Genomic DNA, 15,983 nt, shown 5'->3' with positions numbered 1-15,983 from the left:
TCAGCTTCATAAATAGCATGTGATAACTGAAACAATATGATCAGAGGCAGCGTAGTATAGATGTTAGGCACCTAGTAGACTCAGGCCAGGGGTGCCTCTCAGTTTCTTCAGCTGTAAAATGAGGATATGCCTACATCTAACAGTGTTGTTTGGACTAAGAGTCAGTGAAGCCAGGCACTCAGAACTATGCCTGACAAGGAATAACCATTGAATATATGTTAGCTGTCCTCACCTTTCCACTCTACACTGATTAGAGTGGGCCCCGTAGGCGTATGTTATACATTGCTGGCTCCACAGTTTAAGAGGAAAACAAGCAATGTAAATACAATTTAGAGGAGAAAGAAAAATAGGTTTGGAAATAAGTCCTTCCTGGTAAGAGGCAGGGAACTGGGGTTCCAGACACCTCTCTGGTAACTAAATGCACAGGGGGTAGGAAGGTGTTAGCCTTAAAAATGATTTGGGGGACTTCCCTGGTGGTCCAGTCGTTAAGACCCCACGCTTTCACGGCAGGGGGCACAGGTTCAATCCCTGGTCGGGGAACTAAGGTCCTGCATGCTGTGTGGCACAACCAAAAAAAAGGAAAAGATTTTGTTTCTCCAAAGAAGACATACAGCTGGCCAACAGGCACGTGAAAAAATGCTCAACTTCACTAATTATTAGAGAAATGCAAATGAAACTACAATGCGGTAACACCTCATACCGGTTAGAATGGCCATCATCAAAAAGTCTACAGACAATAAATGCTGGAGAGGGTGTGGAGAAAGAAGAACCCTCCTAAACCGTTGGTAGGAATATAAATTTGTGCAGCCACTATGGAGAACAGTATGGAAGCTCCTTAAAAAACTAAAAATAGAGTTACCATATGACCCAGCAATCCCACTTCTGGGCATATATCAGAGAAAACTAGAATCCAAAAAGACACATGCACCCCAATATTCATTGCAGCCCTATTTACAATAGCCAAGACATGGAAGCAACCTAAATGTCCATCGACAGAGGAATGGAGAAAGATGATGTGGCACATATATACAATGGAATATTAGCCATAAAAAAGAATGAAATAATGCCATTTGCAGCAACATGGATGGACCTAGAGATTATCATACGAAGTGAAGTAAGCCAGACAGAGAAACACAAACATCATATAATACCGCTTATATGTGGAATCTGAAAAAAAAAAAAAAAAAAAGATACAAATGAACTTATTTACAAAACAGAAATAGACCCACACACAGAAAACAAACTTATGGTTACCAAAGGGTAAGGTTGGGGAGTGGGGGGGAAGGGATAAATTAGGAGGATGGGATTAACATATACACACTACTATATATAAAGTAGATAACCAACAAGGACCTACTGTATAGCACAGGGAACTATACTCAATATTTTGTAATAACCTATAAAAGAAAAGAGTCTGAAAAAGAATACACACACACGTATGTGAATCACTGTGCTGTACAACTGAAACTAACACAACATTGTAAATCAACTACACCTCAATTTAAAAGTTAAAAAAATAAAACTTTGGAAAAACCCCAGTAAAAATGATTCTGTCAATGAGAATAAAATTGGGCTCTATGCCCTGCAGCTCCAGATAAATGATAAAATATAGTTAACCTTTTTATTTCAAAATAAAACAGATAAAGAAGACCATACAAAACAAAAGTATAGCTTAATAAGCTAATACAAATGGAACAACCTTGAAACCATTACCCAGAAAAAGTAACAACTTTGCCAAACACTAAAAGCCCCCCCACCCCCTTGCCATGCTCCTCATCTTCATCACAGCCCCTCCTTCCTGGTGGAAATGGACACCATGGTTCATGATAGTCACTTCCTTGCTTTTTTATTTTTTTTCCCCTGGAGTTGTATTACCCAAATCCAGATCCCTAGACATTATAGTTTTTGTAGTTATAGTCTTGCACATTTAAAAAAATGTATATGCCTTTTAAGTCTCTTTCAATCTATAGGTTCCCCCTCCACTCTCTAATTTTCCTTCAGTTTAACCATTGAAGAATCCAGGCCTAGATGCTCAATGCCTAGATTCATTCATTTATTAGGGATTTCAAAACAGCTGTACTCAAACTCTGTCATAATAGTTGGAATAATTTTACAAAGGGACACTCCTTTTATCTTCTATTTCATCACTCAAAGGTACAGTTTATATAAGAACAGCAAGTAACTGCTTGATTCTTCTCCTTTATTTACCATCTTCAAAATAATGATTTGGCCTCATATCATTCTTCAAAAAGGTGACCAATTAGTAACACACACACACACCCATTATGAACTCATGGATTTAAACATACTTAATGTTTATTAAATTATCCTTATAATGCTCAAATTATCCCATCTTTGGCCATAAGCTTGGCTTCTGAGTCCTTTTGACATTACCCTGATGATGTTTACTGGCTTCTTTGCTACCTGGAATGGTAAGTTGTTCCATGCTCATCTTGTACATTTCCTACCGCAGACCTAGAATCAACCATTACCCCAAGCTCTGGTTTCTTTCCATGAGAAATGGTATTTTAAGATTTAGGTGGTAGGAGTGTTTATTGCTACTAGATTGTTTCTAGATCTTTTCACTGAATGGGGATAGGAAGATAAAACACCTCATGGGTTCATACTGATAGTTCCTATTCAAACTCAGGGCTAAAGGGTTTTTAACTTCTATATCACATTTGTAACTCCTATCACCACACAAAAAATTCTGGTTCCCAAGGACATAGGAGACAAGAGTATTAGAAATCCCATAATTACTCAATTTCTTTATAGTCAACACATTTTAAGTCCTGGGCAAACTAGCATACTTCCCCCATTCCTTCTACATCGAACATGCTGCAAGAAGATAAGTTATAAACACACGTCATCCGTCACTTCAGAAGACAGAACTTTCCCTTGTGTTGCCTGAAGCTGTACACGTGTCCCAGGAGCTCTGTGGAGTCACCAGGCTGGGAGCTGGGACTGGGGAGAGACAGGACAGGGGTAGCCAAAGAAAGAAAAATTTGCTTTCCTTCTCTCCTCTCAAGCTCAGCCCGCCCCCTGGTGGAGATGCTAATGAGCCGGGAACAGGCCAAGGCAGGTCAGATCGGAAGTCAACTAGCTGACATGTACAGAGCAGTTACTAGAACCAGTCCTAAAATGGGTGCTAAAGGTAGAAAACCTCTCTGTGGCTTCAAGTGGCTTTAAGTGTAGCTGGGGAGAGTGGAGGCTCCCCAAATGAAAAGCACTTACAAATTGTCACCAAGCAACACGCCAAATTTCAAAATCATGAGAGGGAAGGCCAATAAAGTTTATCAAAATGACTTCATTATTTTTAAAGAAACACCATTGTCTTTCAATGAAACACATTGTATAGCCTAACATATAAAAGCTCATATACATTTTTAAAATAATGTAAGTCACAAGTGACATAATCAACTTCATAGGCTTAAAAATCTTTTTTACATTCAAAAATCAACCAATGAAAAAAAAAAAATCAACCAATGGGTCCAGAGATGAAATCCTATATTCTTTAGAATTTGATGTTAAAGATTCGTTTTGGCCATAAAACCTCAGATTTTTCAACACTTACCATGACTGAAATGTCTTATTCAATGATATACAAATTCCATATTTCAAAGGCTTGAATTTAGATTTTATTCAGTTTTAAACTGCATTTGTAAATTAAAAAGATTTGTAAGCTAAGGAGGAGAAGAGGAAAGAGGTTAATTTAAAAATGAGTTAAGGGCCTCCATGGTGGCACAGTGGTTAAGAATCCGCCTGCCAATGCAAGGAACACGAGTTCGAGCCCTGGTCTGGGAAGATCCCACATGCCACGGAATAACAAGCCCGTGTGCCACAACTACTGAGCCTGAGCTCTAGGGCCTGCAAGCCACAACTACTGAGCCCACGTTCCACAACTACTGAAGCTGCACGCTTAGAGCCTGTGCTCTGCAACAAAAGAAGCCACGACAATGAGAAGGCCGCCCACTGCAACGAAGAGTAGCCCCCGCTAGCCGCAGAGAAAGCCCGTGTGCAGCAATGAAGACCCAACGCAGCCAAAAATAAATTTATTTTTAAAATTTAAAAATAAATAATAAAAATGAGTTAAGATGAGTGTAACAGAAGTTTTTGTTTTCTGTGGACCTCAGGTGGTCGAATTGTGTTAACCATGATGCTTTGTTCATACTGTATCTTTGTCATTAGTTCATGCAAGGCCTTCTCCATTTTATTATTTGTTTAATGATGTAATGAGCCCAGGTATTTTTATACTTTTTAAATGCAAATTTAAACCATATTGTTTTTGCATCCACCACATGTCACCAGAAGAACTACCACCTTTTTTCAACCTAAAAATGTAACTTGCACAATTTCCCACAGTGTAAAAATAGAAGACTACATAATTTTAATGGCTCCCTGGCATTTTTGTCTACCATATGGACCATCATTTATTTAACCAATCCCATTCCGTAGCAGTGTGTTTGGATCTATTTTGTTTCCAGTGTTTTACTACTGTCAATAATTGCTCTGCTGAACATAAACATTTTTGCTAGACTTAGCATAGAAGTCAGGGCTAGATTTCTTAGAAGTGACACCACTGGGTCATAAAGAAGGGAGTCTGACTGGTAGAGATAAAGCTTCCCCCAGATAAGAAATTCTTCTGGGAAGGTGCAGAGGGGGAAACAAGCAAGGAATTTATGGCCATATTTGCTTGGCAGAAGTAACAGAAAAATGAGGCTAGTAAAAAAGACAACCAGGTTTGGAAGTTTGTATTTGAAACAATAAACAATAGTGAACCATTTGTAGGTTCTTAAGAACTAAATGCTATTAGAGAAGAATATTTCTAGCAGATCAACTAACTAGGAGAGGCGTGACATAATGAAAACTTGATGTTGGGTGATGACCCTGAAAAGCCACCTCAACTAATCAGCTAAGAATCCACAGGACTTGAAGAACTGAATTAAAAGGGCAAAGAGGAGGGAAAGATCATTTTGGAAAATGATTCCAGATTTTCCAGGCTGGACAACCCAGAAACCAGACTCCTAAGATTCTTTGATTTATAATTATTTTATAGTTTATAAATTTAGAATTTATTTCTAAATAAAGCTAAGATTTATTGAGACAATACTATAGGGCAGATAGTAAGTAACCTAGCAATAGGAGATGGCTGACTGTTAGAGCCGGCTACATAATTAGTAGAGCCCAGAGCAAGAGGAAAATGTGGGGCGCTTGCTCAAAGACTATTAAGAATTTCAAAAGGTGACGGTAGAACGTTAAGGCAAGTGTGGGCCTCTGAAGCCGCCCTGGTGACAACAGATACTAAGGTCCGATCTAGCGATCTAGAAAACAGGAGGCATCACCCGAAGGGCTAACCACACCCTCTCCCTCCGAGCGAGAGCGAGCCCCAGAAGGAGATGCCAGGGAATCCAAGGGCCCCCGCTCTCCTAAGCAGCACTTCTAAGAGAGTGCGGGCTGGGGGCGCTGAGGTGCAGCTTGGACCCTGGGCCTATGCTCCCGGCACGGTAGCTCGACCCACCCCCGCCGCCCCACTCAGCACGGGCGAGGATCCCGAGGTACACAAGTCCTGGCCTTGGACTCAGCCGGGTTACTCATAAACCCGGAGGAGGGGGTAGGAGGCGCCGCGCGTGCACAACCCGGACAAGCGGCCCGCGGCGGAGAAGCACCCCAAGGACAGATGGTCTAAGAAAAGTCCGCAAATCCCTGAAGGCCCAGGAGGAGTCTGAGTGGAACAGACGAAAGGCGGGCGGAGACACTTGGGGTTGCTAAGGGAGCGTCTGCAAAGAGCGCGGAGGGAAGCCAGGGGTCATCTAGAAAGCTGCCAAAACGGCTAACGGGCGGTCTACAAAGGGCGGTCTCCACAAGAACAAGGCTTCCGGAAGCTAAGCCCGGAAGGGCGGGTGCGAAGGCCTGTGACTTGAGCACATTCCAAAAGCCCCGGGCACCCCTTAGGGCAAGGACGGCTGTAGCTGCAGCCGGCGAAAAGAGAAAAGCTAAAGCCGGACAGGGACCAGGGGAGGAAAGAGTAGGCCCTTAGAGATCGCCTGAAAAGTGCGAAGCCCAATTAACCTAAGGGACCGACAGCAAATTGTACCCCTTGCTAAGCCACCTCTCCGAAGCACACCAACTTCTTTCGTAGGCCCCGCCCCTCGTCCATTAAGTCTAGTTCCGTTGTCTCTGATTCAGGAAGTAGCCGATTCCCTACTTACTCCTCCCACAACAAGGAGCTACTGCCCCTACTGGGTCGCGCGCTTTCTCCTCCCCTCAAACCCCTTGAGCACTTTCTCCCGCCCATCTGTCAATCACCGCGCTCAGCTGTCCAGTGAGCGGGCCAAGGGGGCGGGGCCACCAGGGGCGTCGCGTGACGTCTGCAGTCAGCCAGCCGCGGAGCCGGGAGATGAGTGTCGAAGGAGGCGCGTGACGGGGAAGCGGTTGGCCGACTCCGCGGCGGCAGTCGTTGTAAACAAGGCCTCGCGCCGCTCCGGGCCCTACGACCGCTCCTGGCTGGTGGGTGGTCTCGCGCGGGGCGGTAACCGCCGGCTTTGTGGGAGGTGCTTCTCGGCTTTTTCCCTGCCTACCCCCGCTTAGTGTACACACCCCCGGTACACCACGTGGGCGTGAGGCAAGGAAGGAGGGGGGCTGTAGGCCGAATTTTAACCTCATTGGTTGTTGCTGCCGCCGGCTTTCGCAAGGGAGTTCTCTGATTGGCCGATAAGGGGGGCGTCGGGGGGGGCTCTGACTCCTAAGGCTTCTGATTGGTTAGATGGGGTAAGCTAATGAGACGCTTTCTTCCGCGAGGGGTTTTGATTGGCCGGCCAGAGAGGTTACCTGGGAATCCACCCCCACCCCAGGGACTTTGATAGGTGAGTTTGAGGTAGAAACTGAGAAATTCCTCTTCAAAGGATTCTTACTGGTGAGCTAGGGTCGTGCCCTAGGCTTCACTCTGCTTTTTTTGCTTCACAGGATCGGGAAAGGTTTGTGTTCCCGAAGCCTTGGGAGTTGTTACAGGCTAAGGAGAAGGGATCTCAGTCTCTAGGAAGGGTCGCCCTCCTAGAGACAGCTACTATCGTATCTCAGGACGCTCTGGTGTTTCTAGAGCAGGCTTTGCTTTCACCAAATCCAAGGAGGTGACAGGAGGAGTCCCTGCACAGGACTTAAGGATGCTGTGACCAGAAGATGGGATCACGGAACAGCAGCAGCGCAGGAACTGGGTCCGGAGACCCTTCCGAGGGCTTGCCCCGAAGAGGGACTGGCCTGCGTAGGAGTGAGGAAGAGGAAGAGGAGGATGAAGATGTGGATCTGGCCCAGGTACTGGCCTATCTCCTACGCAGGTAACTTACCCCCTGGTGTTTCCCCACCAGGTGCCACCACAGCCCCTTGATCCCAGCTCCAGTCAGGGGAGTTACAGAGAATAGGGAATGAGATTAGCCCAGGACAGCTGTTCTGTTTGAGCAGAACAGCTTTCCCTGCTGGACACTCTCCGCACTCAGCTTCATACCCAGTAAGAGTGGTTCTTGCCTAGGGAGGGTCAACAGGATGGCTGGCTCTTGTGTTTGAGGGGACTGTTCAAGGTAGTCTCTCTACCTATGACTACACAAATGTAACCTATTTTCCAAGTAAGTAAAAAAAAAGGGGGGGTGGGGGGGTTCCCTGGTGGGAAGGGAGTGATGTGAGGGGTGAAGAAAAGAGTTAGGGAAGTGGGTGTTGAACTTAAGTGAAGTTATTGACACATGATATGAGGCCACGTGGATTTACTTGAAAAACAAGTTTAAATTAACCTAACTCTAATCCTGTTCTTGAGGAAAGAATGCTTTGAGGGAAGTGACCACCAGGAATTGACTGGAAAGGGGTGCAGCTGGCTTTGGTTCTTAGCTGTGGCTCCCTGGGGAGAAGACGAGCTTGGGAATCCCTTCAGAAAACCACGTTCTATGCTGGACTCCTTGGGCAGAGGCTCAGAAGGAAATGCTCTCAGAATTTTTAGCTCTCTGGGAAGTCAATTTAGTAGATCTGTCAACATCCATGCAATGTTGGGGTTTTCTACTCCTGCTGCAAGAGTGAGAATTAGTTTCCCAGTGTGTCTTATAGGAGACAAAATAACAGCCAAGGTCTAGTCAGCCTCAAACCTCAAAATGGGGACAGTATGAGGGTTTGAGGACAAGGTGGTCTAAGAACTACATAGCTATTGACTCTGAATTTGGTTGATTTGGGGAAAGGATCCTCCCCTTTATCATGGGGGGGGTCTCTCCACAGAGGCCAAGTGAGGTTGGTGCAGGGAGGAGGTGCAGCAAATTTACAGCTCATCCAGGCCCTCTCGGACTCGGAGGAAGAGCATGACAGTGCCTGGGATGGTCGTCTTGGAGACCGATACAACCCACCCGGTAAGACGAAAGGCAGACTGAGACATAATATCAGAGGACTTCCATTAGAAAGCCTTTTTTTAAAACTAACTTCGGCAAAAATTGAAAGAAAAAGATGAGATAATTCAGGGAATGAGGGAGTCTTTGCAGCCCCAGTATATTCAGTCACATTGAGTAGACTGAGCACAGCTCTTATAACTGTCCTCTGAGGCTGGAAAAGACCTAGGATAAAACTTCTGTTTGGTACTCACAGTGGATGCAACCCCTGACACACGGGAGCTGGAATGCAATGAGATCAAGACACAAGTGGAATTGGCCACAGGGCGGCTGGGGCTTAGGCGGGCAGCCCGGGAGCACAGCTTTCCTCAAATGCTGCACCAGGTAGGCCTCTCTACTTCCAGCCAGCCTGGCAGCAGGCCTATCAATGCAGCCAGAAGCTACAGTCCCAGAGAAGAGGGAAGTAAACTTCCCAAGGATGCCTCAAGTGCTGGAGCTGGAGAGCTCTTAGCCAGCCTGAGCTGGAGTTTGGTGGGACATACTACTGTGTGTGGGGTTCGTTTCTGTAGCAAGAGCAATATTTTTGGAGGACGGGGGTTGGTGTGGCTGAAGTGGCCCTCTGTTTCTGCTAGCAATATTCCCCAATCCCTTCCTTTAGAGAGAACGGGGCCTCTGCCACCAGGGAAGCTTCTCCCTTGGAGAACGGTCTCGAATGATGTCTCAGTGAGTATGGGGCTTGGTGGAGAGGTTCCAAGGGCCAGATAGGTCTGATTTCCTAAACTGTGAAGGGATCAGTGTTAAAGGATCCTCAGGGATATTAAGTTTAGCTTATGTGGGGTTGAGGCTTTGAGAGTGAACAAAGTGGAAAAGTATAGCAATTGAGAGGATGATAGAATGATTCAAAGAAAGGGGCTTATACCCAAAGCCAAAGGGAAGAATGCCCTTGTACTCACATCCAGCTCTGTTAGGATTCTGCAAACTGGGACATTCCCCATCCTGAGCTCCCCTTACCCTCACTTTCCCTCTGCTTCCCAGCTTCTTGCCCAATGATCTGGGCTTCACTGATACCTACTCTCAGAAGGCTTTCTGTGGCATCTACAGCAAAGATGGTCAAATCTTCATGTCTGCTTGCCAAGGTACCAGACCCTAGTCCTACCAACTGCCCTAGAACAACAGACGTTCTCCCTGACTGAGGCTAGAAAGCCCCAGACCCAGGGAGCTCAGACCCTGGCTTAGGGATGCTTAGCTAGAACACATCCCATGATCAAGGGAAGATTCCACAGATGAGTGGTGAGTGAGAGAGGTCTGATCTAGGGAGGATTCCGGGAGGGTGTTCCCTAATTCTGCCTGATCCCCACTCACACAGACCAGACAATCCGACTGTATGACTGCCGGTATGGCCGCTTTCATAAATTCAAGAGCATCAAGGCCCGGGATGTAGGCTGGAGCGTCTTGGATGTGGCCTTCACCCCTGACGGGAACCATTTCCTTTACTCCAGCTGGTCTGATTACAGTGAGTGTGCCCCAGACCACCATCGTCTCTTCAGCCTGGGACCTGAGGTCTCCAAATGCCCATCTCCTCCATGCCATGACTCCACGCCTTCTCCTGGGCAGATCACTCCCAGGGTCCAACATCCTTCCCTTTTGTTCCATCTCCTCCCTAGCTTCACTTCCACCCTCCTAACCTCAGCCCTGAAAGATTCTTGTTTCTCTTGCTTCTCTTAGTTCATATCTGCAACATCTACGGGGAGGGAGACACACATACTGCCCTGGATCTAAGGTACTGGCTTCCTTTCCTGGTTAGACTCATCAGAAACTTCTCAAGGAAGGCTCTCCAGGAGCAAACCTCTTGAACTGGAACTCCTGCTTAGAGGGAAAAGTACACTGGTTGCAAGTTTCTCTTTGTGGATTCCTGGGAGGGGACCACCCAGCCTGTCAGCCAGAGGACCAGAGTAAAATAGATGGCTGCAGGATTCTTCCCGCCTTCTCACTGAGGTGCTCCACGTTCTGGCACGTGCTGGCACGACTTCTTTTTCTCTCAGCAGCGTGCCCCACGGCCCTCATCAGATTCTGTATAGATTAACCAGGGCTAAAGGGAAGTCCACTTAACGCAGCTCCTCCTTTGCTCTTTTCAGGCCAGATGAGCGTCGCTTTGCTGTCTTCTCCATCGCTGTCTCCTCAGATGGGCGAGAAGTGCTAGGAGGGTGAGTGTTTGTGGGGATGCCTCTGTCACTTAATGAGATAGGAGTTCTCCCAGAGACCAGCTCTGCCGTTACAGAGACTGCACTGGACACCTGTACCCAGGCAGCTGTGCAGAACAACCAGGCCTTCTCCGGGGCCAAGGTTTATGAGTTGCTTCACTTCTCACTCACAATTTCTGCAGCATGAGATGGGAGGTCTCAAACCTCCTTGCAAACACAGCTAACTCTTCTCCCACCTCCTGTATAAGAAGAGAGAAGGGCTCTCCCCTCAGCAGGACTTCGAGACAACAGTCTCTCCAGAGCACATGTAGCATGGGTCCTCTCGGTCTTGGCTCCAGAACCCTCTTTTTTCCGTTCCCTTTCAGGGCCAATGATGGCTGCCTGTACGTCTTTGATCGAGAACAGAACCGACGTACCCTTCAGGTATTGCTCCCGAGACTTGAAGCCTCTGCCTCCTGGTGCTTGGCCGATTGGAAGACCTAGAAAGACCTGGCCCCCTTCTCCCCTAGATTGAGTCCCATGAGGATGATGTGAATGCGGTGGCCTTTGCTGACATCAGCTCCCAAATCCTGTTCTCCGGGGGTGACGATGCCATCTGCAAAGTGTGGGATCGACGCACCATGCGGGAGGATGACCCCAAGCCCGTGGGTGCGCTGGCTGGACATCAAGATGGCATCACCTTCATTGACAGCAAGGTGGGCGTAGAGTCAGGACTGCACAGCCAGGCGACTGAGGTTGTGGTTGTCCAGGAGGGTGTCAGAGTGGACGGGTGTGGGAACTCGCCAAGCTCCTCATTAGCCAGGGTTTACAGGAGCTGGAGTTTAGGGAAGAGGCTTAAGCCACGAGACGTGAGGATCGGTACCCACCATCCCTCAAGGAGCAGGGCTTTCTGTACAAGAAGAGTAGAAGCCGATCTGACCCAGTATAGAACAGGAGCCCAGCCAGCGCCCCAGGCAAAGAAGGGGAAACCTAGCCAGGGTGTGGGGTCTGTGGTAGGAAACCAATGGTGAGGCCCACCTGGATGAAGAACGAGGCAACCAAAGTTAAAGGACCAGGGTTCATACTCCTGAGCTGGGGAGGGGGAGCTGGACTGACAGACACTGACATCTGCAAGCTCCGATGCTTCATTATCCATCTTGGGATTCACAGGGAGATGCCCGGTATCTCATCTCCAACTCCAAAGACCAGACCATCAAGCTCTGGGATATCCGACGCTTTTCTAGCCGGGAAGGCATGGAAGCCTCTCGCCAGGCTGCCACACAGCAAAACTGGGACTACCGCTGGCAGCAGGTGCCCAAAAAAGGTGAGAGCAGATGTAGAACCCGAGATCTGGAGAGTGAAGGGTCGGGGGTGATAGTTAAAACATTTAACCCCTGGCAAGGCCTGGCATGGGCGCCGCAGATGGGCCAAAGCCTGGAGCCCTCCCCCTTGCCAGGCATTAACTCTTCGTTTGCTGAACCATGGGAGAGCCAGGGGTTCTCAGTGTAGGGGCTGGGGATCCCTCCAAACCTACGAATGCAAAAGTATTTCGGCATCTTGACCATCAGCAGAGCCGTATTGGTGTGTATCAGCTGACTGTTAGATGGGGAAAGAGCCACCAGTTGGGAATTGCAAAGGCGATTGTCTTTGAGCATCAGTCTTTGCTGAGGACCAGTGATACAGGGGAATCCAGACTCCCTAACCCAGGGCTCACCCTGCATCCCTCCCCAGCCTGGCGGAAGCTGAAGCTCCCAGGGGACAGCTCCTTGATGACCTACCGGGGCCATGGGGTGCTGCATACCCTTATCCGTTGCCGCTTCTCCCCCACCCATAGCACCGGCCAACAGTTCATCTACAGTGGCTGCTCCACTGGCAAAGTGGTCGGTAAGGACGGTGTCTGAACAGGGGGCCTCGGGAAGGGCAGCCGTGTTCCCCTGGCATTCTACCTGTAACCACCAGCGACTACCTTAAGAAGCCCAGTGACAATTACAAGTGAAATTTCATTTAGCCTGGAGCAGGGAGGCTTAAACGGAGAAATAGAAAACATTCTATTCATCAGCATTTTAAATTAAGAAAAGGAACACAGAATTCTAGTCAGTAAATATACTAGATTGCCAAAAATATACTCAGTTCTGTTTTTCAGCCAGCCAAGGGAAGAGATTGCAGATGAAAGGTAGGAGGGAACAGAGACAAACAGAATGACACAAGAAGACAGCAGCAAGTAGTAAAAGATGTACAGCCACTGAAGTAGGAGGAATGCACGAACAGAAACACACAGTCACAGGAGCCTAAGACAGTGCCAAGCCTAGGGAGGCCCTGACATGGAGGCCTATCCGGGGAGAGAGAAAGGTGCACCCACGTCCAGAAAAGGAACAGCACGTTCACATGTCTGTGGAGACAGCCCGTTGTTCACTTTTGTGGTGTCTTCCATATCTTGTGGGCTTTTAAGAAAATGGCTACTTTAAAGCCACATTTCATTTTCTTAACTGTAGACCCTGTGACATTTAGCTAAGGGCCAGAGATACCCAAGCTCTGCTAGACCATACCCTCAACCTGAGGTAGGGAAAAGAAACTAACACCATCCTCGGGCATGGGCTTTGCTCCCCTGGGAAAACGGGAAGTTGTCTGAGAGGCAGGTAAGTGGTGCTGCTCAGAGAGAGATGAGGGGTGGCTCGAAGGTCTTCTGGCGGCCCCTCTCCACTCTGGCCTTTCCTGGACAGTGTACGACCTCCTCAGCGGCCACATCGTGAAGAAGCTGACCAACCACAAGGCCTGTGTGCGTGATGTCAGCTGGCACCCCTTCGAGGAGAAGATTGTCAGCAGTTCGGTGAGGATGCTGTGGTTAGGGGGGCCAGTGTGTGTCTGGGACTTGGACCCGGGAGGGAGCAGTGCCTCCTGACTACTTGCCACCTTCTGCCCCGCAGTGGGACGGGAACCTGCGTCTGTGGCAGTACCGCCAGGCTGAGTACTTCCAGGATGACATGCCAGAGTCTGAGGAACACCCGAGCACCCCTGCCCCAATGTCCCACCCCTCTACAGCCTTTTCCTCACCCCAGTAGATCTGAGTTCCAGCCCCATTCATGGGTGAGCCTTTTGACATCTCTACGCCTCCTCCCTTTCTCCCTTCTGGGGGATCTTTGGGGAATCAGTGGCATTGGGTGGGGAGAAACAGAAGCCCAGGCTTCGGCCCTCTAGCTAAGCCCCGGGAGGGAGATCCTCCCTTTGGGGCAGAGTGGTCTTCTCACGTGCTCACACCCATCAACTTGGGTCTCCGTCTCTGGTCAGGGTCTGGCAGGACTGCCATTATCTGGTCAGCAGGAGTAACGTCCTGAGTGTTTTTAATCTTGTTTGGTTGTTAAGTCTTAGCTCCTAGAGTAGATGCCTGGGGCCAGGTCTGAACTGAACCAGGCCCATTGCCCAGGCCTTCGCGCGTTGAGGACTAAAGTGGTCAATCAGGGCCAGGCGTCCTTGCCTTTCTTCCAGAGGTCCTAATGGCTAGAGCTCTAGCCCCTCAGGGGAGGGGGGAATGGGGAAGGTGTGTCCTCAGCACCCTCCCTGGCTGGGAATTACGTCTTCTCTCTCACGTGTCTGGGTCTTTGGGGTAGGCAGGCTGTGGTGTGAGAGGCTCCGTGTGACCCCACACAGGGCGGGCCCTCCCCTCCCCGAGTGTTCCCTCGTGCAGGAGGCCAGCAGCTTCGAGGAGGGATGTTGAAGTAGGACTCCTTCGTCCTCTCACTGGCTTTGGCTCCCTCAATAAACTCTCTGTGGGAACCTAGCTTAGTGTCCGTCTGTCTCTCTCTTTTTCCTGTCTGAGATCTTTTATCCTCTCACTTCAAGAAAACAGTTTCAACAGAGCCTTCAGCTATGCTCCTCTGTGGGAGAAAACACTGCTTTGATGCCCCAAGATGAACGGAAATACCAGAATCATTAGTTAACTGAGCTTTGCAACAGGGAGTCCCTCACCAACCTCAGAAACTTCCCAGCAAGCAGAAGTAGAGATAACAGGAAATAAACACATTTTAGATGAGAACCTGGAACACCCACATCAGCTCTGCCCTGGAGCTGGTCCAGTCTATGGAAGGAAGTAGCCCAGAGCCAGAGAGCACCTGGTGGGCACCGATGCCAGGTCCCATCTGGGCACTTCACACTTAGAACCTTATCCACCTCACAGCCACCCTTTTTTACAGGTGAGGAAATGGAGGTGTGCAGAGGTCAGGCACCATGCCCCAGGGCAGACCCATGGTATGGTCAGTAGGGGAGCAGCTCTGATTGATCTTCCCCATTATCTCTAAGGAACCTGGATGCACACCTCCGGGGGGGTCTTAAAGACACAGCAAGGGGTTAAAAGATGTACCTATTCAGCAGCAAAGCAGGTAGTTTTAAAAGAATAAAGGGACTTCCCTGGCGGTCCAGTGGTTAGGACTCTGAGCTTCCATTGCAGGAGGCCCGGGTTTGATCCCTGGTAGGGGAACTAAGATCCCACATGCCTCGCGGTGTGGCCTAAATAAATACATAAATAAATTTTTTAAAATAAAAGAAATTGTCCAGATGCTTGGCCTCCATATGCTCTCTTTCCTCCAGTTGATCCGCTTGCATGAAACTGTCATGCAGATCTCCTTTCCCACCAGCCCTTTTCGTTCCCCCTCTGCCTCTTCATCCAGAGATGCCAACCTATCTCACCCAGAACTGTTTTACCTCCAGGATGCCAAAGGTAGAGGCCAATTAAAATTATTAGTGTCCTCAAAGCCTCATTTAGTCAAGGCCCCAAGGGCCATCTATTCTTCTCATTAAGAAATGCATTTCTGGGCTTCCCTGGTGGCACAGTGGTTAAGAATCCACCTGCCAACGCAGGGGACACGGCTTTGAGCCCTGGTCCAGGAAGATCCCACATGCCGTGGAGCAACCAAGCCCATGTGCTGCAAGTACTGAGCCTGCACTCTAGAGCCCGCGAGCCACAACTGCTGAGCCCGCATGTCACAACTACTGAAACCCGTGCACCTAGAGCCCATGCTCCGCAACAAGAGAAGTCACCGCAGTGAGAAGCCCGTGCACCGCAACGAAGAGTAGCCCCCGCTCACCACTACTAGAGAAGAGCTCGCGCGCAGCAACAAAGACCCAATGCAGCCAAAAATAAATAAAATAAATTAATTTTTAAAAAAAGAAACCTTTATAAGTTCCATTTGGAAAAAATGCATTTCTAATACAATTTTAGTTTATTATTAATTATCAAACTGTGTGGAATGTTTGTTGTACAAATAATACATTTTGTACTACTAACAATTTTGAAATTTGTACTAGTAAAAAATAGGAAATTCAATACAGAAAAAAAAGTTTAACCTTGTGATCACAGGAAATGTGTAAAAATTGTTTCAAATTATCCTTTTGGCAGAGAAGTGTGATCAATGAAAGACTTTCAGGCATAAAAACATTAGGATAATTTCTGTGGGGA

At 48.1% G+C, this 15,983-nt stretch overlaps 1 protein-coding gene across 10 annotated transcripts; it reads left to right on the top strand.

Annotated features, from left to right (window-relative positions):
* Nucleotides 1-6,351: 6,351 nt before the first annotated feature.
* Nucleotides 6,352-15,593, top strand: DCAF11 (DDB1 and CUL4 associated factor 11). 10 transcript variants are annotated; one of them, XM_073800620.1, is made up of 15 exons: nt 6,352-6,507; nt 6,964-7,331; nt 8,251-8,378; nt 8,611-8,738; nt 9,013-9,077; nt 9,390-9,490; nt 9,721-9,867; nt 10,080-10,134; nt 10,490-10,558; nt 10,921-10,978; nt 11,065-11,250; nt 11,705-11,858; nt 12,266-12,418; nt 13,255-13,361; nt 15,386-15,593. In XM_073800620.1, exons 2-15 carry the CDS (start codon nt 7,177-7,179, stop codon nt 15,398-15,400), a joined length of 1,521 nt encoding a protein of 506 aa, XP_073656721.1. In that variant the 5' UTR covers nt 6,352-6,507; nt 6,964-7,176; the 3' UTR covers nt 15,401-15,593. The 10 variants fall into 10 exon arrangements, with proteins under 10 accessions (XP_073656721.1, XP_033707175.1, XP_033707179.1 ...); XM_033851284.2 differs by lacking the exon at nt 15,386-15,593 and adding an exon at nt 13,459-14,310; XM_033851288.2 differs by lacking the exon at nt 15,386-15,593 and adding an exon at nt 13,459-14,310 and having other exon boundaries at nt 6,353-6,507; nt 7,125-7,331.
* The last annotated feature ends 390 nt before the right edge of the window (nt 15,594-15,983 follow it).

The sequence above is a fragment of the Tursiops truncatus genome, chromosome 2 (genome assembly GCF_011762595.2).
Source record: "Tursiops truncatus isolate mTurTru1 chromosome 2, mTurTru1.mat.Y, whole genome shotgun sequence".
Lineage (NCBI taxonomy): Eukaryota > Metazoa > Chordata > Mammalia > Artiodactyla > Delphinidae > Tursiops > Tursiops truncatus.
The sequence above is the reverse complement of the archived record's forward strand: the minus strand, read 5'-3'. Positions and strand labels throughout refer to the sequence as shown.

Bases quoted from the DNA above. Each gene is read 5' to 3' on its own strand.
- DCAF11 (XM_033851284.2), top strand. From the start codon at position 7,177: ATGGGATCACGGAACAGCAGCAGCGCAGGAACTGGGTCCGGAGACCCT. The intron at 9,491-9,720 runs GTACCAGACCCT...CCACTCACACAG, and splicing joins CTTCATGTCTGCTTGCCAAG to ACCAGACAATCCGACTGTAT. The intron at 12,419-13,254 runs GTAAGGACGGTG...TTTCCTGGACAG, and splicing joins CTCCACTGGCAAAGTGGTCG to TGTACGACCTCCTCAGCGGC.